We start from the raw sequence: 27,526 nt of genomic DNA, 5'->3' as shown, positions 1-27,526 counted from the left end.
TCCCAAACAAGATGAACCCAAAGAGGCCCACACCAAGACACATCCTAGTTAAAATGCCAAAGGTTAAAGACAAAGAATCTTAAAAGCCCCAAGAGATAAGCAGTTAGTTACCTACAAGGGATCTCCCATAAGACTGTTAGCAGATTTCTCAACAGAAACTTTGCAGTCCAGATGGTTTTGGCATGAAATATTCAAAGTGATTAAAAGCCAGGACCTACAACCAAGATTACTCTATCCAGCAAAGCTATCGTTTAGAATTGAAGGACACATAAAGAGCTTTCCAGACAAGAAAAAGCCAAAGGAACTCATCATCACCAAATCAGTATTGTAAGGAATGTTAAAAGGACTTTTTTAAGAAGAAAAAAAAAACGATTAAAACTATAAATGGCAATAACTGCATATCTAGCAATAATTACTTTAAATGTAAATGGATTAAATGCTCCAATCAAAAGATACAGTGTAGCTGAATGGATAAAAAAACCAAAACCCTTACATACACTGCCCACAAGAGACTCACTTCAGATTGAAAGACACACACAGACAGAAAGTAAAGGATTGGAAGATACTTATGAAAATGGAAACTTAAAAAAGAACAACCCAAAAACGTTGTGGTAGCAACACTTATACCAGAAAAAATAGACTTTAAGACAGCGGTTCTCAACCTGTGGGTCGCAACCCCTTTGGGGGTCGAACGACCCTTTCACAGGGGTCGCCTAAGACCATCGGAAAACAAAAAGATACTTACATTACGATTCATAACAGTAGCAAAATTAGTTATAGAGTAGCAACGAAAATAATTTTATGGTTGAGGGGCTCACCACAACATGAGGAACTGTATTAAGGGGTCACGGCATTAGGAAGGTTGAGAACCGCTGCTTTAAAACAAAGGCTTAACAAGAGACAAAGGACCCAGTAATTCCACTTCTGGGTATCTGAAGAAATCCAAAACACTATGTCAAAGGGACATGTGCATCCATATGTTCAATGCAACATTCTTTACAATAAGCAAGAGATGGAGGCAGACTGGGTGTCCATCAGTGGATGAAAGGATAAAGAAGTGGTACATATATATAATGGGAATTCTCATCCATAAAAAAGAATGAAGTCTTGCCATCTGCATCAACATGGATGGACCTGGAGGATATTTTGCTGAGTGGAGTAAGTCAGACAGAGAAAAACAAATGCCATATGATTTCATTTGTATATGGAACCTAAAGAACAAAATAATCAAACAAACAGAAAAAAATTTATAGATAGAACATTTTGAGGGTTGCCAGATCAGAGGAGTTTGGGTGGATGGGTGAAAAAAGGGGAAGGGATAGTTACAAAATTGTCATGGGCCCTAGAAATACAGGTAAGCAGGGCAGAAAAGGTCTATATCTGATGGATTAAACTTGGTTCTAAATAATGGAAAATTCAGCAGTGGCCTAAGTAAGGAAAATAATTTTCTTGATGCATATAAGTATCATCTTGTTGATACAGGTGAAGTATATTAATAAACAGTCTCTCTGAGGTAGATACTATTTATTATTTTTCAATTTACAAGTGAACAATCTGGAGATGAAAAATAACCTGCTTAATGTTACAGTTAGAAAGTGGCAGTACAAGACTTTGAAACATGTCTGACTCCAAAGCCTTAACTCTTAACCAGAATACTATATAATTTGCCTTCTTTTCTAGATATTCTTATTAATGTCAACACATATTTAAATCCTGCAGGGCACACAAAACATCGATTTTTGCCCCACTCTCATTGGCATTTATCATCCTTCCTGAATTTTGCATCTAATGTCATAAACAATAAAAAACATACAAACAAGGACAAATTACTCAATTACAAAGCCAACATTGTGGATACAATATAAAAGTTAATTAACTTAATCACTGATAGTCATATAACTCAAACACAAACTGCTTACTTTATTTCTTTAACAATGAAATAGTAACACAATAATTTAGTTGTAACAAAGCCATAACAGAGCAAAATAAAAACAAAGTTAATTAAGAGGCATTGCTTCAGATCAAATTAGTTATCTCCTTTAAACAGGAAAAACTACCATTAGTCTAGTGGTTCTCAAACCTGTCTGCACATTAGAGGGATGGGGAGAGGAAGGAGGATTGGTGCTTAAAAAAAATAGCTGTACTCAGGGCCCACATCAGAACAATTAAATGAAAGTGGGGCCCAGGCAAAGATGTGTGAAGTGTTTTCAGTGTTGAGAACTACAAGTCTAAAGGAATAAGCAATAAAAACCATGCCCTTGAGGCAATTCAAAACCAAGAAATTTTAAAAAGAAATGCAATAAACGTCTTTCCTCTTATTCTGGGAAAGGGGGAAGGGAAGCATATATTCATTCCTCATTGTTCTTTATCCATTTTTGATAGCCCAAAGTAGAGTTTAACAAACATCAAATATTGGAAGTTATGCAAAAGGCTACCCAAATTGAAATTCTCACTTTACATTTAGAAAGTTCTTTTCCAACAATACCAGCTTTCAGAAAGAATCCCCCACATTTTAAGTTTGCATAGATGTTTAAGTCAGCTATTTGTTCAACTAAGAATCAATGTGTATTACAAAGCATTTTATTAATAATAAAATATTCACTTCATGTACCACAATTAACTTTTTGTTGCAGAGAGGAATATTTGAACGTTTCCCACCTATTTCTAAAACTGTCAGAATTCTTTTATATGATCTAGATCTTCAAATTTAGAATCTAATTCAATTTTTAAGAATGCATACATAAAATACTTCCCCTATAATTGCACTATATCCTTGACAAATCCTATTGGGACTTTCAGTAGTGACTACAGGCATTTATCTTTTAAACAGCTTTTCCTCATTTTTCAGGTTTGGGAATGAAATCACATTAAGTATGGAAAATAACTATTTTCCTTAAGAATACATAAATTCACTTAGAGACGTCTCCTCAAATTCAGAAAAATCCATTTCTTCAGCTCCTCTGTCAGGACTCCATGTCAATCTCAACCACTTCATTCTTGCACTGAAGCCTTGCTTCTGTCAGGTTGTCTTCATTTATACCTTCAATGTCTGCCAGATCAATAGGTGGTAAAGGATTCCTCCAGTACTGGAACGTATTATACTGCCAAAATTCTTCATTGAGCTTTAGGGGGGGAAAATAATGTACATCAATGGTTTAGAAAGTTTTTTCAGGAAATAAAATTTTTGTTTTAAAAGCAAACGCACGTAAGATTTTGCAGCCTTTTACTTTGTATCTTCAACAAATATAGATTTTTAATTCTATCTAATCAAACTACTTAATGATCTCAATCAAATCTGTGCATGTTTCTATTTGTGAAAGTATTTCTTCTTAGTAGTTTAAATTTAAAAGAATTTCCTTCAAAAGTATCTCTTCCGAGAAATTTTCTTCCACTTTCAACCAAAGGAAATGTCTGAAAACAGTCTTAAAATGTTTTACCTATCAGTGAGGAAAACATTTTTATTAAAAAAATACACACATACCTTAAAACTTATTTTTGGACTTTTTCTTGACGTTTGGTATTTTAAGGGATTGACTTTACATAGGCTAAAATATCTCAATAATCTACTAAAAAGTAGTAGGATATACACATAGTAAATAGCAAGAAAATCTTAAACTGGTCATTTTATTAAGATACCATTTGGAACAAGACATGACTTTTAAATCAATATATCAAAATTGATAAACCCAAGTGAGTGCTAGCCCCTTAAATATTCCACAGCTTATTTTGAATGACGATAAAATTGTTTCAAGTAACTATGAAATGAAGCTGATGTTCCAATGAAGTTCAAAATTGGCTCAGAATTTCAAAAGCATCCCCAAAATACTGTGTCTAAAGGAAGCACCAATGGAATCATATACAGGCTCCCAAGGTGACTATTTTGAAGGTTAACACCCTTCCCAGATGAATATCTATATATCTGTATCTATTCTATGTTGTGTCCTTATGTTAGATTCATACTTGCTAGAGCAGCATTATGCAACAGAAATATAATCGGAGCCACATACATACTTTAAAATTTTCTAGTAACTACAGTGAAAAAAGGAAACCTAAACTTAATATTTTATTTGACCTAAATATCCAAACTGTTATCATTTCAACATGCAGTCAATATTTTAAAAATTAATGAGATATTTTACATTCTTTTTGTCTAAGTTTTCAAAATCTGCCAGGTAGTTTATACTTCCAGCACTATTCAGTCTAGCCATATTTCAATGCTCAAGAGCCGCCATGTGGCTACTTTACTAACAGCAGGTCTGTAAGGAAATCTCACTAAGAAGTTTATTCAGTGCCTTAGACTCTAAGGCGTAGAGCATTAAGGGTCTCTCTGAAATTTCTTAACACTGGGATAAAAATGTAATAATTCAGAGGATACCAAGAAAAATCTCATTTTAATAAGCAAATAGGGTTAAAAACAAGGGTCTATTTCTTTGCCCACTGGAAAAAAATATCTAGTGTTCAAATTACCTACTTATAAACATGGACCAAAAAAAGATCCTTTAATGATGTTTCACCTAGTAGCTAAGAGCACCATCTCTGCCACCAGACAGACCTGGGTCTGCATGTTAACTCCACCACCCACTAACTCAGATCTTGACCTAAGTATTTCCTAATCAGTAAAACACAGGACTCTCAAATTAAGGTTCAGCACTCTACTGCTCATTATTGCCAGGTATTATATCACAAACCTATGAATCATTAATCACTTTCTTCCTAGTAACAGAAAACAATATTTTTGCTTACTTGCTATTAAAAATATCTAACAGTAAGGGTGAGCACCAACAGAGCAATAAATCTGCATAAAATGGCACTAACATGAGAAAATATTAATATTTAATGATGTAATACCTGGCTTTATTTCTCTAGTAAAAAAAAAAAGTGAAACAACTCAAGAACTATTCTGAGGTTCTAGGAGAGAAAAGAAGTACCATTATTCTGCCTACATTGCATCTTCAAATAGAAAAGGTATATCTGAGAAAATGTCTCCTAAATGAGATCCCAAGGGTGAGGGCAGGGACTTAAGCTTTATTCTGAGCACAACAGGAACGACAGACATTTGCTGCATGAACTGAAAAAGATTTTTAATTTCTCCATGTTTTATCCCGTTTTCCCTTGGTAATTATCTGTAAAAACTTAAAAAAAAAATCTGCATCTTTGGAGACAGGAAGAAAAGCTGGGGAACACGTCTCTTAAGTTTGCAAAAGAGAAACAGCATGAAGGTTCTTGGGCTTTTGCCAAAAGAAAAGAGAACAGAGGACTAGTACAGGTGAAGAAGGAACCCCTAGAGCCAAGCTTGTTTCCTGTCATGAGCTTCTAGTGACTACAGGAGAGCTGCCTCTCTACTACTGTAGAAGACACAGGTGTGTCTAGGGGATGCTAATCAGGCATCTGTGTCAGTCCATTAAAACATTCTTCTTTGCCTACTTGTCATTTCCATGTTTCCTTCTTATCAATTTGTGGCATGCTGCAGTCAGTATATTCTGGTAGGAAAGACAAGCCTATTCATGGGTGGGGTCTTAAGAGGAAAAATTTCAAACTACACAGTACTTACCTCCATATCAAATATGTCTGGATGACTATCATTGTTTTTTTAGGTTTTGCATATTGAGACCAGACATGATTTAATTGGAAATTCTAATTCTTTATTCTATTTTCAAAAACATAAGTGCTATCATTCGGTTTTAAGTAAGCTGATTTTGAACACCAAAACGCAATCTGAAAAAGTCTCAATAAGGCTTATGCTTCCTAAATTCCAAGAAAGTTGGAGGTAGAAATATTTACAATTTATAATTTCATCCAGAAATGCTCATCATGATTATTATGTCTAAAGGATAATTTCTCACAACCACAGGAAAAGATCTTTTTCCCAACTATAAAATTCTCATTATCTTACTGGGTTTTTGACCAAGAACAAGTCATGCAACGGAACCCCAATTTTTTTTTTTTTGGTGGGAGAAGGTATTTGATTAATTCTGCAAAAAATACTTGGTGCAGCGGTTGAAGAGTTTGGTGAATTCTATCCCTACATTTGGCTCTTCAATCCCCAAAGCTCCTACTAAGTCAACACAAAACTGCCAAAAAACAGTTTGAATTCCTAAGTCTAGACCAAAACTGTCAAATAAATATATAATGCCAACCACAAACATAATTTAAAATTTTTAGTGGCTGTACTAAAAAAGTAAAAAAAAAAAGGTGAAATGAATTTTAGTCTATTTTATTGAACCTGTTACCTCCAAATTATTTCAACATGTAATCAATACAAAATTTGAGACCTTTGAAATCTAGTGTTTTTTACATTTACAGTACATCTTAATTTGGATTAGTCACATTTCAAGTGTTCAGTGGTCTCACATGGCTCGTGGCTGCCATATCGAAACTGCACAGATCTAGATAAATCAGATCTTCGGATGTGCAGAGATGGGGCCGACTCATTTCCCAAGGCGCAGGACCTCCCCAGAGGCCCTCATACATGATTTACCATAGGGCCAAGTTAAGTTTCAACAATGATCCTTTTTCATAGGATGACTGTGAGTTAAAACGCCTTTTCCTAAGGTATACAGCACGTCCACTCTGTAAAAGAGCGGTCACCATGCGTAAAGGACGTCCAATTACCACGCGTGCCATCTCTTTAGCAAGAAACCTATCACGAAACTACAAAAATCATCATTAAACCAGGGAAGGCACGCTACACCTTTCTCCTTTCTCAACCTGTGTTGTCTCTGAGCTGAACCTGTCTGTGGTTCAGTCAACGTTTTCACCCAACGCCAGTCTGTCATGACCCACGATCCTACCCTCACAAAACAAGCGTCGAAGCTGCGAGGCCACGTGTATCTCACTCGACGGTGTTTCCCCTACTTCAGCGAAATACTTTCTGCCCGTGGGACTGCCCCAAAACAATGTCAAAGGTGGGCTCGGGGACTCTCGCTGTGTTGCCTTGGCGTCGGCGTCCGTTCCTGATGCGGGGACCCCGGCTTTTCGCCTTTTGGGTCGTCCGACGAACACGAGTCTAGGGAGGGACTGTCTGCTCCCTCCCAGGGGTCATAGTGTCTGGGGAAAGGGTGGACCCCACCCGCCCCTGGAGCACCCAGCCCACCCCCAGCCCCTACCTGGCGCTGTGCGGGCCCCCAGTCTCCACGCGGGGACTCTGCGCGCCCCGCCCCTTCGTCGCCACTGCCCCGAGGGGGCCGGGCGCCCCGCGGCTCCTCCCCCGGCCCGTGGGGCTGCTCGGGAGGCTGCAGCAGCGGCGGCTCGCCGGTCTCTAAGCCGCGGCCCTCACGCTCCGCGCCGCCGGGAGCGCTGGTGTCCCCGCCATCGCGGCGCTTGCTCGGCGAAGCCGAAGGCTCAGTCATAGCCCCCGAGTCGATTCTGCGCTTTCGGGGCAGCTCCGGGACGCCGACGGGCTGCCCGGGATGAGAGACCCCGGGCGGCGGGATCCAGAACGGTGGCGGCGGCTCCTCCGGAAAGTCGCAAAGCAGGAGCCGCTTCCAAGGCACGTGGAACGTCAGCGGCTCGGCCGCACGCCGCTTGGCCATGGGCCCCAGAGGCTCGCGCGGAGCCTGCCGGGCGCGGGAAACCGAGCGCCGATAGCTGCGGAGGCGGAGGGCGGAGGGCGGGGGCGGAGCGCGCAAAGAAGGGGGAAGATCAGCTGGGGCGAGGTGGCAACAGGAAGCTGAGGAAGGGCGCTCTGGGGGGGGGCGGGGCAGCTGGGTTCCCCACAGCCCGCGCGCACGGCCCTCGCAGCCGCGGAGGTGCGGCTGGACGTTGGGGAGCAAGCGCGAAACGGCGGATATTCGAACCTGCGCACAAACGTGTGCTCGCACAATCGCGCCGGCCAGGCGGAGCAGCTGGTTGGTGGAGGCTCGCGGAGCGCGCTCCCGAGTGTCCCCGCGGCCGGAAGTGCGCATCCCAGGGGGAGGCGGGGAAACCGCGGCGGGTGTCTTAAAGGCCTGGTCGAGTTCCCAACGGAGGGCGTGACCTTGTTTCCTCAAGGGTGGGAGAGGGTTGCAAGTTCCGCGCTTGGTAAAGCGCTTTAGATTTAAGATCTTTAATATCTATATGTTAATATTCCCTTCCTCGAAGCAGTGGCCACGGGGATGTCCCCAGGAGGTTAAAAGAGAAGATTATGCAAACTTAACTAGTCGTTAAGAGGCTCTAGCACTACGTTGTGATTATTAGAGACAGACTCTCGGATGAGGGTCGGGTTTGAGGGAAGTAGCTAAAACCAACACGCAAAAACAAAATCAAACAAAAACCCAACGAATTGTATGTTTTGCAATGGCGGCTGTTAAAAGTGAACCATGTACCATTCCTTGACGATCTTCTCTTTAAAAATTCATTGATGAAGTTGCAGAGATGTGCAGCTCATCCAAAATATCTAAGAGCCAAGCCTGGAGCACAGCTATTTTCCAACTGAAACCTAAAATTGTTTGGCTCTTAAATTACGTGGGAAGCGCACAGAGTTCCCTGCTTATTCTGTGATCAAAGTGAGTTTCCAACACCTTAACAGCGAAATTGTGATGTGAAGCAAAAGTGAGGAAGGGATACCAGCTGTCTATTGTAACTTATATTTTAATAATTGATGACTAATCAAGTGAACAGAAATGTGAGGAAGAAAATTATATTTAAATGCTTTAAAGGGAGAAACTGCTATGATCTAGAGAAAATGTGTGCAAGAAAGATAAATGTACTCTAACTGGTAGCTCCTACCTATATATTAATTACCACACGCCCCTACACCTCAAGATTGTGATAGGATAGGGCAACTACTTATTTAATAAGCACAGAAATATAACAAGTAGGGTAATAAGCAATAGCTTTTCTGTTTGATCTTTCCATTCCCTCATGTTTGAAACTGATAACCCATCTGTCTTTTTTTTTATTTTTTATTTTTTTTATTGGGGAATTGGGGAAGGAGAAAGCCAAGTTGTTGTCCTTCGGTCTTAGTTGTGGAGAGTGCAGCTAGCTCAGCTCCAAGTCTAGTCACCATCCAGCCACATGTCGGCAGCTCAGCTCTGGCACAGCTCACTGGCCCATGTGGGAATCAAACCGGTGACCCTGTTGCTCAGAGCTTGCTCTTTTAACCAACTGAGCCACTTGGCCGGCCCCTTCCATCTGTCTTAAGTAGATGAAGAGTTTGCGATTTTCAAACCAGTTACACAGCTTATACATAAAAGAGTTTAATTTTATTTGAAAGGTTTGGAGAATATCCTGCCCCAAAATAATAAAAGTGCAATTTAGAACATAGGGTTTCATTCCTTTGTAGTCCTCTCCACACTTTTTTTTCTAAATTGTGAAATTTATCATCTATACAAAAGGTTGTATAAAACATGTAGTTAAAAGAATGATAGTAAGATACCCAACACTCAGCTTCAGATATAGAGTATTGCTAGTACCAGAACATGAAAAGGTCCATAGTGCTTCTCCCACGGGCACCGCACTCGCTTTCTCCAACTCCAGGTATTATTATTATTTTTTAAGATTTTATTGGGGAATTGGGAGAGGGAACAGCGTTGGGGAATCGGGGAAGGGGACAGACAAGTTGCTGTCCTTTTGTTCTTCAGTCTAGTTGCGGAGGACATCCCTTCACTGGCCCATGTTGGTGCTATCATTGTGCTATTCCAGGGTGAGGCAGTCGCTCGCCGGCTATTGGATGGCCACTCACGGCAGTTCATGCCGGCTGCCAGGCACTCACGGTAGCTTATGGCAGCCCACTGCAGCCTACACTGATGCCTCAGGGCAGCCCAACTCCAGGTGGAGCTGTTGTTCACCATCTTAGCTGTAGAGGGCGCAGTGTCACTGGCCCTCATGTGGGATCCGAACAGGGGCCCTGCTGCTCAGAGCTGGCGTTCCCAAACCAACTCTTAACCAACACACCACTCAGCTGGCCCTGTGTGTGTGTATATATATATATATTCTTGAAAGCAATTTTCTTGTAATAGGTGTAAATATTATATCTTCACCCAGTTTGTATTTTTGCTCTCTATGGCAGTCCCATTAATTTTTGTTTTTTTTTAAAGATTTTTATTGGGGAATTGGGGGGATGGGAACAGCGCTGGGGAATTGGGGAAGGGAAACAGACAAGTTGCTGTCGTTTTGGTCTTCAGTCTAGTTGTGGAGGATGTTGCTTCACTGGCCCAAGTTGGCACCATCATTGTGCTCTTTCCGGGCAAGGCAGATCAAACGCCAGCTTCTGGATGGCCGCTCACTGCGGCTGCTGGCCACTCATGCTGGCTGCTGGCTACATATGGTAGCCCATGGCAACCCACTGCCACAGGGGCTGCAGCCTACACCGTCGCCGGCGACTCACGGCAGCCCAGCTCCAGATTGAGCTGTTGTCCAGCATCCTAGCTGTAGAGGGCAGTGTCACTGGCCCTCATATGTGGGATCCGAACCGGGGCCCTCTGACGTCCCAAGCCAGTTCTTAACCATCGCGCCACTTGGCCGGCCCTGTACCTGTCCTTTATAATGGTTACAATTCTTACAATTATGTAATCACTTGTTTGATATTGTCCCTCTGCTCTGTACATCTGTGGTGGGGGAAAACTATCTGTGTTGTTGACTTCTGCATCCCCAAGACCAAGTCTGGTGCCTGACACAATGTAGGGTCTCAATAAATATTTGTGCAATGATAAAGAAGTGAAGACCACACAGTAAATCGTGAGCCTGGTGTACTGGCCAGGTCTAGCTTCCTCCACTTTATTCCATCCTTGCTCAGGCTGTCTGTGATGGTCAAGTGCCCCCACCCCAAAGACAGAGAGACATTGCATTTTTCAAAAGATTTTAGTACAATTTTCAACATAGATTGGTCATTAAAGTGTTTAATAATAGATTGTATTGGTGAAGATATGGAGAAACGCTCTTGTTTTAAAGTATAACCTTTTATTTATTTGCCAGTTTGTACTTTTTGTGTGAAATAAATTAGTTTCAGCTGTACAACACAGTGCAATAGTTACACGTTTTACCCCTCAAAGTGACAACCCCCATCCCCCAATCTGCTGCCCCACTTACCCCCCATATCATACATATCTATTGCAATTCCCTTGACTCCACTCCCACACTATACTCCACNTATATATATATATATATATATATATTCAATTATAGTTGACATACAATATTATACATCAGCTTCAGGTGTACAGTGCAATGATCAAGCCTCTAACCCATAAATGAAGTGGTCTCCCTAACAAGACGTGACTGACACCCTACAAAATATTTACAACATTAATTATATTCCCAAAACTGTCTTTCATATCCCTGTGGCTCAAGTATAACCTTTTAAGAAAGTCTTCTGGCACCATCTGTGATATTTTAAAAATGCACACAAATTCATCATTTTTACCTTTTTTTTTTTTCCCCCTGAAGCCTCAAAACAGAGTCGGCATTTCAACTTTTAAAAATATTCCAGATATAGTACTGAAAATGGAAACAAAGAGGTATAGGACTATTTATTGTAATATAATGCTGAATAGCAAATGGTTGTGTGTTAAATGAAATGTGCAAATTTGTTAAATGAAGTAAATTTATGTGTATGTAGATCAGCAAAAGTAAAAAAAGTTGCACAATAATATAGGCCACAAATATATTAAAAAGCAGAGGATATATATAAAATATACGTGTGTATGCACATGGTTTTTTGATATTGCACAGATGTTCCTGGGAGGATACTGTTATCAATAGTCAATAGGGTGGGCAACTGAGGAATATGGGTGGAGGGCATATGGCTCACAATTTTGGACTACTTCAAATACTTCAGATTACTGTATTTTGCCTTGTATAATGCGCACCCACATTTTTTTGCCCAAACATTCAGGGAAAAAAATCTTTCATTTTAATTTTTTAATTCAAATTTTTGTTTGTTTACATTTAGTTACTTGTTTTTGTATTATAAAGGAATTTTGGCATTTTTAAAAACATTATGGTACAAGAAATTTTATGTAACAAATAATTACAAAAACACAAGAACACACACAAGGTCCAAGAAATTTTATGTACCGGTAACAAATCTGCAATATTTACGCATCATAAAAGGCCAAAAACTCTTTGTCGATGCAAGTTTGTTATAAGTTCAACAAAACCGATTATTGTACTCCAGGGTATTATTTTGCATATGGATATTGTCATTGATTTCTAGAGTTACACTTTAAATTCATAAGCATAAATAATTGAAAACATTTATATAGATATGGAATTAGTACTACCCGTGTATAATGCACATCCTTATTTTTCCCTCACAAATTTGGGCAAAGTGTGCATTATACATGGCAAAATACGGTATGTTAATGTCACTGGTGTCGTGTGTGGGTTACAAGTTTCCCTACTACAGGCCAACACATAGAATTTCTGGCTTCTGTTATCCTGTGTTGGAAGATAATTTTCCTTGGATCTTTGCATTTCAGCATATCTTGCAAGCAGAGACACTGGCTACCTTTTTTCCATATAATCTTTTCAAGGGTATGTGTACAGTGAACAGTCTTGTAAGACAGAGCCAGTGTCTCCCTCTGGAGTTAAGAGCAGGTTTGTTTATTATCCTGTGTATCTTCTACTAGGGCAAAAAGTCAGGCACACTGACTGCAAATTATAAAAGATTAAGGTTTCCTAAACTCAAGGATCTTCTCCAGTAACATAATCCAGTGCTTGTGGGCATCTTTAGCACTCTAAGTGTGTCCCTCTCTGAGAGGTGGTAAAGAACATTTTAGAAATAGCAAAAATCTATCAAACCATAGATCCAACCAACAAGATAAATTCCAAAAACAAATAAAACACACACTCCCGGACACATCATGGTGAAACTACTGAAAATTAAAGAGGAAATATTAAAAGCAGCAGAGAAAAAAGAAACACACTCACAGGGATAAAGATAAGAATTTCAGCAGAGTACTCATCAAAACAATGGAATGATATCTTTAAAGAAATAAAGTCAACCCAGAATTCTGTACTGAGTGAATAAATCTTTCAAAATAAAGGTGAAATAAAAAAGACTTTTCAGACAAACAAAAGCTGAGAGAGTCCATTGCCAGAGTCCATGATACAAGAAATGTTACAGAAAGTGCTTCAGGTACAAGAATGATACCAGATGGAAACTTGGATGCACACAAACGAAGAGTGCTGTGTAACAAATTACCCCCAAACTTAGTCGTTTAAAATAACAAACATTTTCTCAGAGTGTGTGGATGAGGAATTCAACATCAGCTTAGCTGGGTGGTTCAGAGTTGCTCATGTGGTTGCAGTCAAGATGTTGGCTGCAGCTGCAATCATCTGAAGGCTTGACTGGGGCTGGAGGATCCACTTCCAAGCTCATTCAATGCTTATGATTGTTGGGAGGCCTCAGTTCATCATGTGGGATTCACCACAGGGCTATTTAAATGACCTCATGACATATCATCTGGCTTCCCCTAGTGTAAATGATCTAAGAGAAAAATAGAAGCTACAAAGTCTTTATGACCTAACCTCAGAAATCACACATTTTCATCACAGTCTATTCATTAGAAAGGAGTCACTACCACCTGTGCTTCATAAGGGAGGGGCATTAGGCTGTTCCAGCAGGAGGAGTATCAAAGAATTTGTGGATGTATTTTTAAAGCACCACACTTCAGAAATTATAAATTAATGTATGTATAATGGAATTGATAATATGGCTGCACTTCTTCCCATGAGTGTCACATTCAAGGACTACTTCATGGACTGTCCCCTCCTGGGTGGCCCAGCAGAAATAATATAGACCCCAAAAGGAGAAAGAGAAGCTATAGCTTCAAAGACTTAATGGCCGCCAAAATACAGAGAGGCCATGGCCAGGTACTACTATAGCACCAACTGCCTGACACTGTCACCAAATACACCTTTGTACAAAAGAAGGCAGCTATTAACCTGCCAGTAAGTTTTTGTTGAAACTGAACGCTTGACTCATGGAGGCTTTGTGACTCTGGTTTGACATCCCCATTGGGGGATGGATCAACTTGTACTTGATGCCTAACAAGGTGAAAAGGAGCCAACAAGCCTTGCAAGTCAAACAGAAATAGCATATTTAAGAGTATAGTTGGCCTGGCCCTAACAGCTCTTTGGTGCTATGAAAAAGTGGCAGCTAATTCCTTTGGGGGTAAACTTTTTGCCCCTAAAGCAAAATTGCTGGCTCAATGGGGCTCTTGACTCACACACACTCCCCTACACTCCTGGCCTAGATCACAGATTGGCTAAGTTGAAACCTAAGGGGTCCAATGGGTTTCTGCCACAGTTCAGCCTCAGTGCCAGCTATGTAAAACCAAAAGCAGATGTGGCCACTCCTCTCAGTGGACAGAACTCAAATTAATCCTCATGAGTGGTCAATCCTCCCCTTGATGAACCTCACTACATTTTTACTAACTTTTGGGTTATTGCCAATGGCCTATGTGGTCTGCCAGGTGAAAGCTGACAAACTGGTAGATTAAGGACACCTCTCTTTGGCTATTAAACTTCTACAAATTGCTCAACTTCCCTGAAGGTTAAAGAAATGAATATTAAAATTAGATATCACTTCTTCCTATCATATAGACAAAAATGAAAAGATTAGCAATTTCCAGTATTGGACAGGGAATGAATGGATGCAGTCATTCTCAAGGACTGTTGATGACATGAAAATTAATAGTCTTTTTGAAAGGCAACTTGACTGAAACTTCACATACACATTGACTAAATGATTCTACTTCTAAATAGCCACTGAAGAGAAATCATCAAACACATGTAAGAGACATACTAGCATGTTTGTAAAGTGAGAGTAGCCCTCCATTAAATTCTTGTGTCCTCTCTCCCATTACCTATTATTATATTTCTTTATAATTCCCACCAAACTTTTGGAATCTATACCTATAACATGTCAAAATTTTTTTCAAAGGGTCATGATGACATTAGTAAAACTAATGGCCTGTTATCTATCTTCATGTTTTTCTATCACAATACAGCAGTCAACACAGATTGAAATTACATTTGTCTACCATGTGCTTTCATATACTCACATATAATATCTTACATATAACTTATGACCTCATGAAAACCCTTTGAAATAGGTGGTATCAATCCTCTCTTACAGATGAGGAAACAAATTCAGAGCACCCTGCTCAATATCACAAACAGTAGTTTAGGAAAAGAAACCCAGAGTATCTAAGTGCCAAGTCCAGTGCTCGTTCTACTAATGGCTGGTCCTAGAACTTTCTTCTACTGGTCTCCTTTATAGTTCTTAGTATATGTGCTCAATTAATCAAAATCCCCATGTCTGTGATTATCACTAATTTAGATGGAAACAACCAAGCAAATATTGTTTCGTAGCAATTGGCAGACTTTAATATTTAAGAAAAATCAAGTTCATCATACACATTAAAAATACAGGAAATTTCATGCATACATGAAGCTTCCAGTTTAACCTTTGTGGCAACTTTTAGAATGAGAATTACATATAAATACAGTACACTTTACAGTTCCCAAATTTCATAATTTTATACTGTGATTTAAACAGCTTCTCTTTATTTTTTACATATTCCACCTTTGCTAACTTGATTAACATACTCTAACCTGCACCACTTCAGATTATGGAGGAAAAAAACCCCCAGAATACTCAGCAAGCACAATGACCTATCTCCTTTCACTTTATTAAAATGATTGAAAACATTTGTGTGTACAGCTAATTTAAGAAAAAAGTAAAAAACTTTAAGGCTTACACCCTTAATTAGGACTACACATAAGAAATACAAAATTAAATCCTCCAGTGACACTTCTATTATTGATTAATACCATAATTTTCAAGTTTAGAATATATTAACTGCAAAAGCTATGAGGAAAAAAGCAATGCAAATTTAAGTAGAACATTTTAAAAAGTATTCATAATATGAGGGAGAAATTAAAAACAAATAACTGATTTCAAAATTTACTAAAATGTAAGCTATAATTTAGAAATATAAGTTTTATTAAAGAATAAAACCCGATAGCAGAAATTTTTAGGAATAAAGCCAATCCATCAGTGTCAACTTGTTTTTGCCTGAGAAAAAACAAGATAATTTGTTTTGATACAAGTTGTAAAAAAGTGAATACTAGTCAGTGAATAAAAAGCCTTTGTAAATTACTCAAAAACAATATGCTTTCTTTTCCTTTCAATAGACATTTTAAATACCTAGGTTCCGGTTAAGATTTTCCCCACCCCTGGCAATTTATTTCAAGTTCATTAATGTGGTACATAATGTGAATTCCCACTAAATGATCATCTGCCAAGTGTTGAGGGACACACAAAAAGAGAAATAGTTAAAAAAAAAAAAAAGAAACTCAACAGGTTACAGGGTTCCTTCCATAAATTGACAAGTCAAATTATCTTCATGGAATCCTTTACTGCAGAATGGGCGTAAAGACCACAAGAGTTTCCTTACTGTATGCAGAAAGGCTCCTACTTGTAAGATGCCGAATCCTGTAGTGATTCCCCAACCTACCTGACCATAAAGGTTTAAAGATTTACAAATATGTTTTCCTATTAAACCATGATATTTCTGCTACCAGCACATTATTGAGATTAGTCTATCTAATCCAAATTGCCACAGAGGTCATTTAATGCCATCACAATCATCTGTAAAAATATTCAAAGAGTACTTCCTTTTCTCCAAGAAAAGGTTAAAACATTAAATTTGTCACCTCAATTTTCCCAGGTACTGGAAACAGAATGATAAACATAAAAAAATACAAAGGAAATCTCCCTCCAATAAAGATCTGCTAGAGGTAGAAATTCAAAGCAGCATATTCTGTTTTAGCCCCAGGTATCAGGGAACAAAATTGATGTTAATCTGAAATTATATTAATGGCTGCTGCTTACAATATTGAACACACAGACCACAGGCAGTGATTTATCCCTGAATTCCATATTCTAAATTTCCCTACATTAATACCTTCATGACAGTTTTTACTAGTATATAATTGTTTTAACACAACAAAAAAAAATTCTGGCTTTTATAATCCAGGTAATCTACACTTGATTTTAGCCAAAAGGCTGAGAAGCGATAATCCAGGTAATCTGAAGAAAAGACATTATTGCAAACATCTCGCTGACTCGGTATTCATTTATCATTTGAAATCATACATTTCTAATGGGCAGATTTTATTCTTATTTCCCCAGTGTCCTACCATACCTTTAACAGAGGCTTTTGTGCCTCACTTAGAATGTTGAGATCTTCACACATTTCAGAGTGATCCATGATGAATATGCTGTCAAAAAATGTTGAGTTTAGTGTGGTCAAGAGACTAATTTCTTGGTTACTTGAATGCATTTTTACTGGTCGACCTGTGACCCTATGAAATTTAGCACTTCATAAAAACAAAAAGTTTTGATGTTTCTCTAAATTCAGCTGAGCTAGACAAAAAAATTGAATAATAAAAGAATAGACACATATTTCATGTATAGATTGCTTAGATCCAAAGTGAATGAAAGTCTCAATTCCAAATGTTGAATGACAGAAGATCCTTAGACCCTTCTAAAAATAGTGTGCAATGCATACAAAACAAAAAAGGAGATTATTATGGACTTCAATACTATTAGTCATTAGGATGGCAGGCTTGGAACGGACAGCTTCAAGAAGACACTGGAGATAAAGTTTTTCCTACTGAAAGACAATCTGGGCTTCAAGAAAAAAGTATACTTGAAGACACTTCCTCCATTGTTACTTGTGTAGTACAAATATGCATGGCATAGTTTATTTCTGAAAAAGCATTAGACATATTAAGAAAATAGATGCTATTTCTAAATTTTGTTAGGAATAAAAAGGCACCACTGATTTGAGGTTGTGTCCTGTCATTGTGATAGTTAATTTTGAGTTGTTTATTTCAGGATTTGCTCTCATAAACTTTTTTCTTGGTGATATCACTTGAGAACCTTACTGTGGTTTACGCACCACAAACAAGACACATTCATAGTAGTATTTCATCATGGAGAGATCATTCACAGTATATGTTGACAAGACAGATTCTTTTTCCACCTGCAATGCAAACAATGATGATGATGATAACCATGATGATGACACTAAGAAATACTGGGCACTTATAAGTGGCAGGTGCTATTTTACACATATTCTGGATATTAATTGATTTATCATATATAAGTACCCCCATAATATTGGTACTATTAATAATCCCACCTTGGGGCCGGCCGAGTGGCTCAGTTGGTTAAGAGCTCACTCAAGAGTTTGAGCTCTGAGCAACAGCGGTTCGAGTCCCGGCCCAAGCTGAGCAGCTGATGAGCTGCCAACAGGTGGCAGGATGGCTCAGCTTAAAAAATAAATAAATAATAAATAAATAAATAAATAAATAAATAATCCCACCTTACAAGGAACAGGTTGCTCAAGGTCACACCTCTAATAAATGGTAGAACTGGGGTTCACACTCAGGCAGTCTAACTACAGAGCTTGAGCTCTAAGATACTATAACATATTACTTCTCTTTATCTTTAAGGATTAATCTGCTGTTTATTTTTTAAATGAATGGAATGTTTCTAAATAAGCATACAACTAAAACACAATAGTCCAAGTATCATAAAACCTTATAACAATGAACGTAATAAAAAAGCACATATAGTGAACAATATCCCTCTCGCACCTGCCCTCCCACCTCCATCTATTTCCCCAGAGCCCAGTCTCCTTGGTATCTATCAGTCTACAAAGGCCAAAATTATGGTAATGGTCAGCTATTACCAGTGATATAGTTTTTCCACTTACATATACATTATCCCAAATACTTAAAATTATAAAAACTATTATTTTCACTTTATGGATGAGATAACAGAGAGGTTAGAGGTGAAGCCAATAAATGCTGTAATATTACCATTGTTGTTTAAGTGCTTTGGAAGTTAGGCTTTGGCAATACTTCATTCCATCCTTACCTCTAGCTGGAATCCATACTGGAGAACAACGTTTTTTAGATCCTCATAGCTCAATTCTATGGAAAGTTCATTTGCCAAATTTTCAAAGTGGTACAGCAGAGGACCTACGGTTTAGATATTGTGAATGAATTATTTGAATATAAACATGCACTAGTAGCTGTGCTGAATAATAAGTCCAAGTTGAATAATAAGTCAGGTAGTAGATGAACAAACATAGAAAGGAGAAATAAACAACATTTACATTTGTCCAGGACAGGTATTCAGACCCCTGAATGAAACCTTGGCCTCATTAAGTTAGAGCTCATATCCTAGCTCTAACTTAATGTGTTCCTACTGGCAAGTCACTAATTCTGCCCCATCTGTAACAAGACTTCAATGTGAGATAATATGCAATACACCTGGCATATAGAAGACATCAAGTAAATGATATAGCTATAACTTTTTAAAATGACATTTTCCCCTTTTCTATTCTCTCATTCCATATATCCAAGAAACTACTGGGTTGTCGGAAAAGTCATGACACATTTTTGCAATGAAAAACAGAAAAAATACGTCATGACTTTTCCGGCAACCCAATATCATCTGACTCAAACCAGATTTTCCAGTCTTTTAATGTTTCACATTTTTTCCAATCCATCAGCTTCATCCAGGCAACGTTATCATTCCACAGTTATATGTTAGGACTAATCTAGACAATCTTCTCTTCACCTTCTACTGGGTATTAATTATAAACCCATGACCAACTCCCCACCACCACCCCATCCCCACTCCTCATACAATGTGCTAATTACAGAAGATAAACGTAATAAACAGGACAAAGTCTGCTCCCAAAAGACCCACCACTCTGTGGAACATACTTTGGGTTACAAAATTTTTATTCGTCTCCTCTATTTTTTATTCTACAGACGTACACCACTAGAAAAAAAATGACCATAAATGTGATTTATATGTTAGTGCTTTTTTCAGAATATAACACTTCCCTATCAAGCTTAATTCTCTATCTACTTAACTACTCTATCAAGCTTAATTCTTGTTAGTTTTAGTACTAATAAAAATGACAGTAGCCACCATTTACTGAGCACCTGCTGTGTCCTAGGCCACCCCGAAGCCTATGAAGCCTTTTTATAAAAATGTGAAGTCTCACAGCAGTCTTTCCAGTTCTAAAGTATATGCTGTTCTTGCTCCATTATTTTAAAAGCCTCCAACAATATTGTTTTATTCTATCTACATAAAACATCCCAATGGACTGTTACATACTCAGGCCATATTTTACCTCTACTCATGTTATGTTCACCTAGAAAGCTCCAACTCAACCTTTAGCCAGGCTCCAAAACCTTGATGAAATCAAGTTTTAATATAACCCATTCAAGTTTCCAGCCCTATTGCTTATTTCCTTAACATAGTATACTTTATAACTCATTTAATGCAATATTGCACGTCTCACTGATTCCTTTTCATGTAATCATCAGTTTTTTAAGTTACAAGCTACATAAGTTAACGAATATGTCTTAAATTTCTTTTGAGTCCACCATAATGCCCAGAATAACAATGAATGTACAGTTAAACACGCAGTCTCCTAGTACAAATAGTACTTCAATATCTCTGTGCATATTTCAGATTTTTCCTTACAAAGACATTGTTTGAAGTGGAATTTCTAAGTCAAAGAGAATAAACATTTTTACTGACTTGATTCACACTGCCAAAATGCTTTCCAAAAGAGATATAACAGTTTCACTCAGAATTGCAACGTTGAGTACTTGCTTCAACACCTTAGCAAACACTGGGAATGCAATGGTAGTCATTTTGGATAACAGCTTGGCAGTTCCTTGTAAAATTTTACATACAACATACACGTAACTTACCCAGGAGAAATGAAAACTTGTGGCCACATAAAGATTTGTATACAAGTGTTTACAGCAACTTTATTCATAATTATAATCATTTGGGAACCCCCCAAATGTCCATCAACCAGTGAATGAATAAATAAAATGTAGTATATCCATACAGTAGAATATTACTGAGCATTAAAAAGAAACAAGCTGCTGATACATACAAAATAATGGATGAATTTCAAATATATAATGATAAACTAACAGTTAAGGTCAACAGCCCAGGGAAACACAGGACCATGAGCAAGACCAGCAGAAAAAAGAGAAAGCAGAAATTGACCTACAAAAACTTGAGATGTTAGAATTATCAGACACAATATATTCAGCATTTTCAAAGACATAAAGGACTATCTTGAAAATATATGCAGAGAATAGAAAAGTTTTAAATGACATAGCTGTCCAAAATAAAAACAAATAAAAATAAAATATACAACCCAAATTAAAACTTAAGCGGTTATAAAGACGTTAGACATCGTTACAGAGAGAATTTGTGAGAATTTGGGAAGACAGTTCAGAATAAATTAATCTAGAATGCAGCACAGAGATGAAAAGATAGCAAGTAAAGAGAAGTGGTTAAGATATATATGGAAGCTAGAATAAGAAAAATTAAAATATATTTGACTGCATTTCCAGAAGGAGAGAAGAAGAATGAGGCAGAGGAGGTATATGAAGAAACAATAACTTACTAATTTTGATTCTAACCTTGTCTCACATTGGCAAGTGGGGACCTTTTAAGCTGAGAATTTTTGAAAATTGATGAAAGTCAATTACAGATTCAGGTAGACCAACAAACTGTACACAAGTTTAAAAAAGAAAAATTCACATTGAATTTTTGAATCAAACATTGAATCTGAAAAACTACAAAGAAAAAAATCTTATAAAACAAAGCTGATTATCTCTAAAGAACCAACAGTTCAGACAGCTGAATTGCCAACAGCCAAATCAGAAGCCAGAATCCATTGGAATGATCTCTTCCATGTGTGAAAGCTATCTGCCAACCCTGTACTCTACTTAGCATCGCTTTGGAGCTAAAGGTAACAGTAAGAACTTGTGACCTTTACAGACATAGACAGACACAAACATATAGTTTTACCCCTAACTGCTGACAAGGCCTAGAAGCAATCCTATCACAGTGGTAGAATCCAGAGTTTCATTTCTACATACCACTGCCCACTAAAAGGAACCAGGAATCCCTGGGGAAAGAGGCTCACCTCAGGTCTAGGCAGAGAAAGGACAAGATGGCTTGGAATGCCTGGTTATGCCAGAAAGGAGCTGCTCGCACACTGTCAGGGACATTTCAAAAAAACACAGGGGACAGCTTGAAGGGGGTCCCATTTACCAAATCCGGGACAAGTTGATTTAAACCATTTATATACCCTTAAGGTCCTAAAGGTTCCAGTTAAGAGACAGAGATTGTTAAACTGGATAATAAAACAAAAGTTAACCATATGCTGTATATAAGAGACCTGTAGAAAACATAAAGATACAGAAAGGATTTGATAGAAAAAGATATACCATATAATTATTAACTAAAAGAAAGCTCATGTAGCCATATGAACATGCATATTTAAAGATAAAAAACATAGTTTGCATCTGTGCAAAACAGAGGGCTGGCACTGAAACCACAGCAAAAAGTTTTATAGGCAGGGTAGGGAGGTGGTGGGGCTGGGAGTGGGTGGGCTTTGTGGTCACCGTGTGATGATTTTCCAAAGAAGACTTTTAATTACCGTATCTCCCCATGTATAAGACGCACCCTTTTTCGAAAAATTTGGGATCTAAAAACTGGGTGCGTCTTATACAGTGGTTGTAGGTCGTTGTCAAGTCATTTAAGAAGTGTGGCATTTCAAATGCCATAGATGGAACTGAGGACAAGCCAACATATGAAGACAGTGATTCGTCATCAGACACAGATAAGGACAAGCTAGTGGTTGGGAGTTTTGACAGTGATGAGTTGTATGAATTTTATGATGAATAAAACTTGAGTTCAATAACTTTATGTAATACATTTTTTTTCAAATTTCAGGCCCCAAAATTAAGGTGCTTCTTATACATGGGAGCATCTTATACATGGGGAAATGTGGTAATCCCCTTCTGTTCTGTCCTACAATTCATTCTCTCTCTCTACTAGACCATATTTTCACAAACTCTGCTCCTTTCCCATTCACTGTTTCCAGTGAATTCAACTTCTGGTCTCCTGCCTGAGCATGGACTGGAAATGGGCATAAGGTAGGCATCTTGATTACTTGATTACTTGGTTATACAGGGGTCAACTGTTCTCCATATGTAAATTTTCAACTTCTATTTTTCCATACAGTGCCAATTTTCCAGAGTTATTCCAGGTTGACTGGCTTTGTTCACATTGGTTTCTTTATAAAACTTATCCTGTTACCTCATCTTTTAAAAAATTATTATATTCTTTTGTTCCCTGATGACATCCCTGCCATTCTTTGTCCATGTGTTTCCTACCTTTTTATATTTTGACTACCACTGGAATAAGATCTCAATGAGGAGATAATATATGTATTCGACCATCCATCCTCTATAGGAAATCTCTCATATTTTAAAAAATTCTGTAGCTTTATAATGCTTTAAAAATCTGATAAAATCCATCTCTTATTATACCTTGCAAAGATCTCCTTTAGTACTTTAACCTGTTTCTTCTCCCAGATGAAGTTAGATTCACTTTGCTAATTCCCGGCCCTCCACTGCCCAACTATAAATGTATCAGTGCACATACACACCCCACACTCCCACTTTTAAAAATAAATTATACATAAATGCATTTAAGGGGTATTGATCCTCATGAAAAACTGAAATAACAGGATGCACAGGCGTTCTTCTTTATTTTTCTAAATCATAGCCTTTCCCAAAAGACATGTGCATAACAGTTCCCTTAAAAAGCTCACTAGTTTTCTCTAACCTGGGGAAGAATAAAGAGTACCTCGAATCCCTCTTAAAGCATTTTATAAGTCCCTAATATTCTCAATTCTGATTTCATACAATCTGGGCAATATTTTCATTATAACTTAACTTCCAATGTAACTTTTTAGTATTCCAGAATGGATGGCAATTACACTTCTCATTATATATGAATGTATTGACATCCTGGTCTATGTAAGCATGGTTAGGGTGATGAAATCATCCCCAAGGTGCTGATGCTTTCTCAGTTTACAAATAAAGTTAATTTTCCAGGTCAACATGACTACAGTCAAAAACCATGAGAATGTTATGAATTTACCAATATAAATGCCACTTTATCATGTCTCTTGGCAGCCAGTCAATCTTCTGGGGCATCTTAACATTTCTTTGTTTCCTCTTTCAAATTGTGAATCAATACATGCATTTATACACATAAGTTACTAAATATCTACTAGTTGTCAGGCTCTGTTCCAGGTGAGGAGGAAGCATTAGATTCCGGCCCTCATTAGGCTTAGAAAATAGTAGGTGAAACAAAAATATAGGGGTGACAACACTACAATGTGTTAAATGCTACGGACAGATTCTGTGAGAACGTAAAAGAGGAATACAGAATATTTAATCTGAAAGGATCGCCTGAGCTAAGTGTTAAAGAGCACATAGGAAAGAACCAAATGAAAATAGAAGGGAAAGAAAAAGGGCTTTTTAGGTCAGAGGACTGGCGCTTGAGGTCAGGGTAAGGATGGTAAAAATAAATAAATAAATAAAGCTGATACAGGAAAAGATGCTCAACATCACTAATCATTGGGGAAATGCATATCAAAACCACAATGAGACATCACCCCATACCTATTAGAACAGCTATCACCAACAAGACAAGAGGTAAGTGTTGGCAAGGATGTGGAGAAAAGGGAACCCTTGTGCACGGTTGGTGGGAATGTAAATTGGTGCAGCCACTATAGAAAACAGTATGAAATTGCCTCAAAAAATTAAAAATTGAACTACCATATGACCCAGCAATCCCACTTCTGGATATTTATCCAAAGAAAACAAAAATACTACCTCTGAAAGATATATGCACGCCCATGTTCACTGCAGCATTACTTACAATAACTGACATATGGAAGCAACCTAAGTGTTCATGGATAAAAAAAAGTGGTGGTATGTACTGTATATACAATGTAATATTATTTAGCTGTAAAAGAGAATGTAATTGTGACTTGTGACAATGTGGATGGACTTTGTGAGCAATATGCTAAATGAAACAAGTCAGAAAGAGAAAGACAAATACCATTTGATCTCACTTATATGCGGAATCTTAAAAAACAAAAACAAACAAACAAATAAAAAATAAAAACAACCAAGCTCACAGACACAGAAAACAGACTGGTGGTTGCCAGAGGTAGGGGTGGGCTAAATGGGTAAAGGGAGTCAAAAAGCACAAACTACGAGTAAGCCATGGAGATATAATGTACACCATCAGTTAATATTCCATGACTATAGTTAATACTCTATTGCATATTTGAAAGTTGATATTCTCTTTAGACATCATTAGGCGCTGAAGCTCTTGCAGGACAGCTTTGATGTTATATAAATTCTGCCATTTTGCTAGCACTGATATGGCTCTTGGGTCCACCACTCCATTAGAACTATTAATTCCATTCATATTAATTTTGTCACAAATCTTATAAAGGAAGTTGCTTCTGGGTATTTAGGTCCACATTCTGTATATTTGGTTTTCATAAATTGTCCGAGCCTGTGGTGACTGCCATCTTACATTGCTGTTGCTCGAAAGCCACAAAGAATAACTTTTTACAAGTCCTCATCACAAGAAAAAAATTTTATAACTATGTATAATCATGAATATTTACTAAATATGTTGTGATGATCATTTTGCAATATATACAAATATTGAGTCATTATGTTGTACACCTGAAACTAATATAATGCCAATTATACCTTAATTAAAAAAAAGAAGCCAAGACACAAGACAGGAGAAAGGCCACCAAGGGCACTGTGCACATCCTGAAGAGTTTAGGTTACCAAGAAAGCTAGTCTGTTATGCCCGCAGTCTGACAGGAATAGATCTGCATGTTGGGAAGAACACTGCTGGTAAGGAGAAGCGAAAGGGGCATGGAGGGTTAGAGATAACTTGAGGGCAGGGGTACCCTTAAGGAAACTACTGTGGTAACCCAGGCATGCAATGATGAGGACCTGGACTAAGTAAGGTACTAGCATGGGGTTAAAGCAACAGTTCTCAACTGGCATTTTTAGTTGTCACAGCTGGGAAAGTACTACTGGAATCTAGTAGGAAGAAGCCAGAGATGCTGCTAACCAACCTACAGTATACAGGACAGCCCTTCCCACCCCCAAATGAAGAATGATCCAGCCCCAAATGTCAACAACACCACAACTGAGAAAACCTGGGATAGAAAGAGATTCAAGGTCTCTTAAGGAACTCTAGGAGATACAACTTATAGACTGACCTGGCACAGATGATGAGTATGAAGAGGGGTAGGAGTTCTAAATGTTTGCTGATTGTGGGGATCTGAGATGGAACAGAAAAGGCATGGGGGACAAATGGGCATCGTTTCCTGCTTTTCCAGATCTCTTCACACAGATTTGGAAGTATGGGTGGTGCACCCACTTTGGACATCGTGGTTGGGGGCATGAGAAATATTTGGACCAGAAAGTCACACTGGGAATTGAAAGAGTAAAAGAAGCCATAGGATTGGGTAAGAATAATACAAAGTAAGGGATGAGTACAGGGCATAATAAGAGACAAACACTGCATAGATACCTGGAACACACTGATATTTATGGAAAAATTGGCTCTGAGATAATTATTATTTTACTTGTTAAATTCTTTAACTTACACATAGATAGGATTTGACTTGGAAGGGATTAACCTTCCAAATAACCATTTTTAAGAACTATGTTTCTCCATTATTTCAATTCTCAAACTCATCTTAGAAATTCTGTGGTAAAAAGCCCTCCTATTTGGTCTCCCATTAACCAACATGCCTCATTACCTCTGATGCTCATGACAGATCACAGGCCTTGCCCCAACATGTCTCCTCTTCTTGTCAAGCAGTATGCTTACCAAGGGCCAATTTTATTTGTTCCAGGTAGTTATAATTATTATTACATAACTTAATAAAATATTAATGAACCAACAAAATAAACGTTCAAAGAGAAAAGTTGTTCCTATGAAAGTTAAGTTGAATGTTTTAGAAACACATAAAACCTTACCATAACCCAGTATACTGGGATCAAAAATTTTAATCACATAAATACAGTCAAGTTAATACTAAGTATCAACTGACCCAGTGCAAGCCTGCAGAGCTAGCTCTTAGGCATTTCAGGGGTTGGACCTGGGCTGTAAGCCTCACTCTGCCATATGTAAGCTCCAGGACCCTTCTGCTAGCTACTTAACCCAAGATTCAGTTTCTTCAACTATAAAATAGCAATAATGCCATTTTAACATAAGATTGTTTTGAGATTACACAAGGTATTTATAAGTGGCTAACACAATGCCTAACCCACAGAGAGCAAATGCCCAGTAGGTAATGTTATCTTTCATTCATTCCTTAGGAAAAGAAATACTTTTCTTTTAAAGAAGACCCAAGGTTTGAGATAACGTTTCATATTGTGATTACATTTTACAGCTAGCTGCTCTCATCTATCTTATGGAGTTCTAAAAAGATGTTCTGAAAAGGCCTACTACTTACTACCTGTAGGTTTCGTCCTACTGGTAAAAGCTCTGGTGAAGTCAAATCATTAAAAATAGCCCTGGGGCCGGCCGAGTAGCGCGATGGTTAAGAACTGGCTTGGGACGCCAGAG

At 38.1% G+C, this 27,526-nt stretch overlaps 2 protein-coding genes across 2 annotated transcripts in view; both read right to left on the bottom strand.

The window, feature by feature from the left end:
- Window positions 1–1,507: 1,507 nt before the first annotated feature.
- On the bottom strand, window positions 1,508–7,864 carry CUNH9orf40 (chromosome unknown C9orf40 homolog). Its single transcript, XM_019650666.1, has 2 exons — window positions 7,107–7,864; window positions 1,508–3,122 (listed from the first exon to the last, which is right to left on the bottom strand). The coding sequence occupies exons 1-2, from the start codon at window positions 7,530–7,532 to the stop codon at window positions 2,964–2,966; spliced, it is 585 nt and encodes a 194-aa protein (XP_019506211.1). The 5' UTR covers window positions 7,533–7,864; the 3' UTR covers window positions 1,508–2,963.
- Window positions 7,865–15,286: 7,422 nt separating this feature from the next.
- Window positions 15,287–27,526, bottom strand: part of CARNMT1 (carnosine N-methyltransferase 1) — a 43,536-nt gene continuing 31,296 nt past the window's right edge. The window contains exons 7-8 of the mRNA XM_019650683.1: window positions 18,878–18,981; window positions 15,287–17,978 (exon numbers count right to left, since the gene is read on the bottom strand). Of these exons, the coding sequence (XP_019506228.1) occupies window positions 17,877–17,978; window positions 18,878–18,981 (206 nt within the window). The 3' untranslated portion in view covers window positions 15,287–17,876. The remainder of the gene's footprint in view (window positions 17,979–18,877; window positions 18,982–27,526) is intronic.

The sequence above is a fragment of the Hipposideros armiger genome, unplaced genomic scaffold, assembly GCF_001890085.2.
Source record: "Hipposideros armiger isolate ML-2016 unplaced genomic scaffold, ASM189008v1 scaffold_144, whole genome shotgun sequence".
NCBI lineage: Eukaryota > Metazoa > Chordata > Mammalia > Chiroptera > Hipposideridae > Hipposideros > Hipposideros armiger.
The sequence above is the reverse complement of the archived record's forward strand: the minus strand, read 5'-3'. Positions and strand labels throughout refer to the sequence as shown.

Coding starts and splice junctions, on each gene's coding strand:
- CUNH9orf40 (XM_019650666.1), bottom strand. CDS start 7,532: ATGGCCAAGCGGCGTGCGGCCGAGCCGCTGACGTTCCACGTGCCTTGG. Junction 3,123..7,106: donor GGGGGCCCGCACAGCGCCAG/GTAGGGGCTGGG, acceptor CCCCCCCTAAAG/CTCAATGAAGAATTTTGGCA.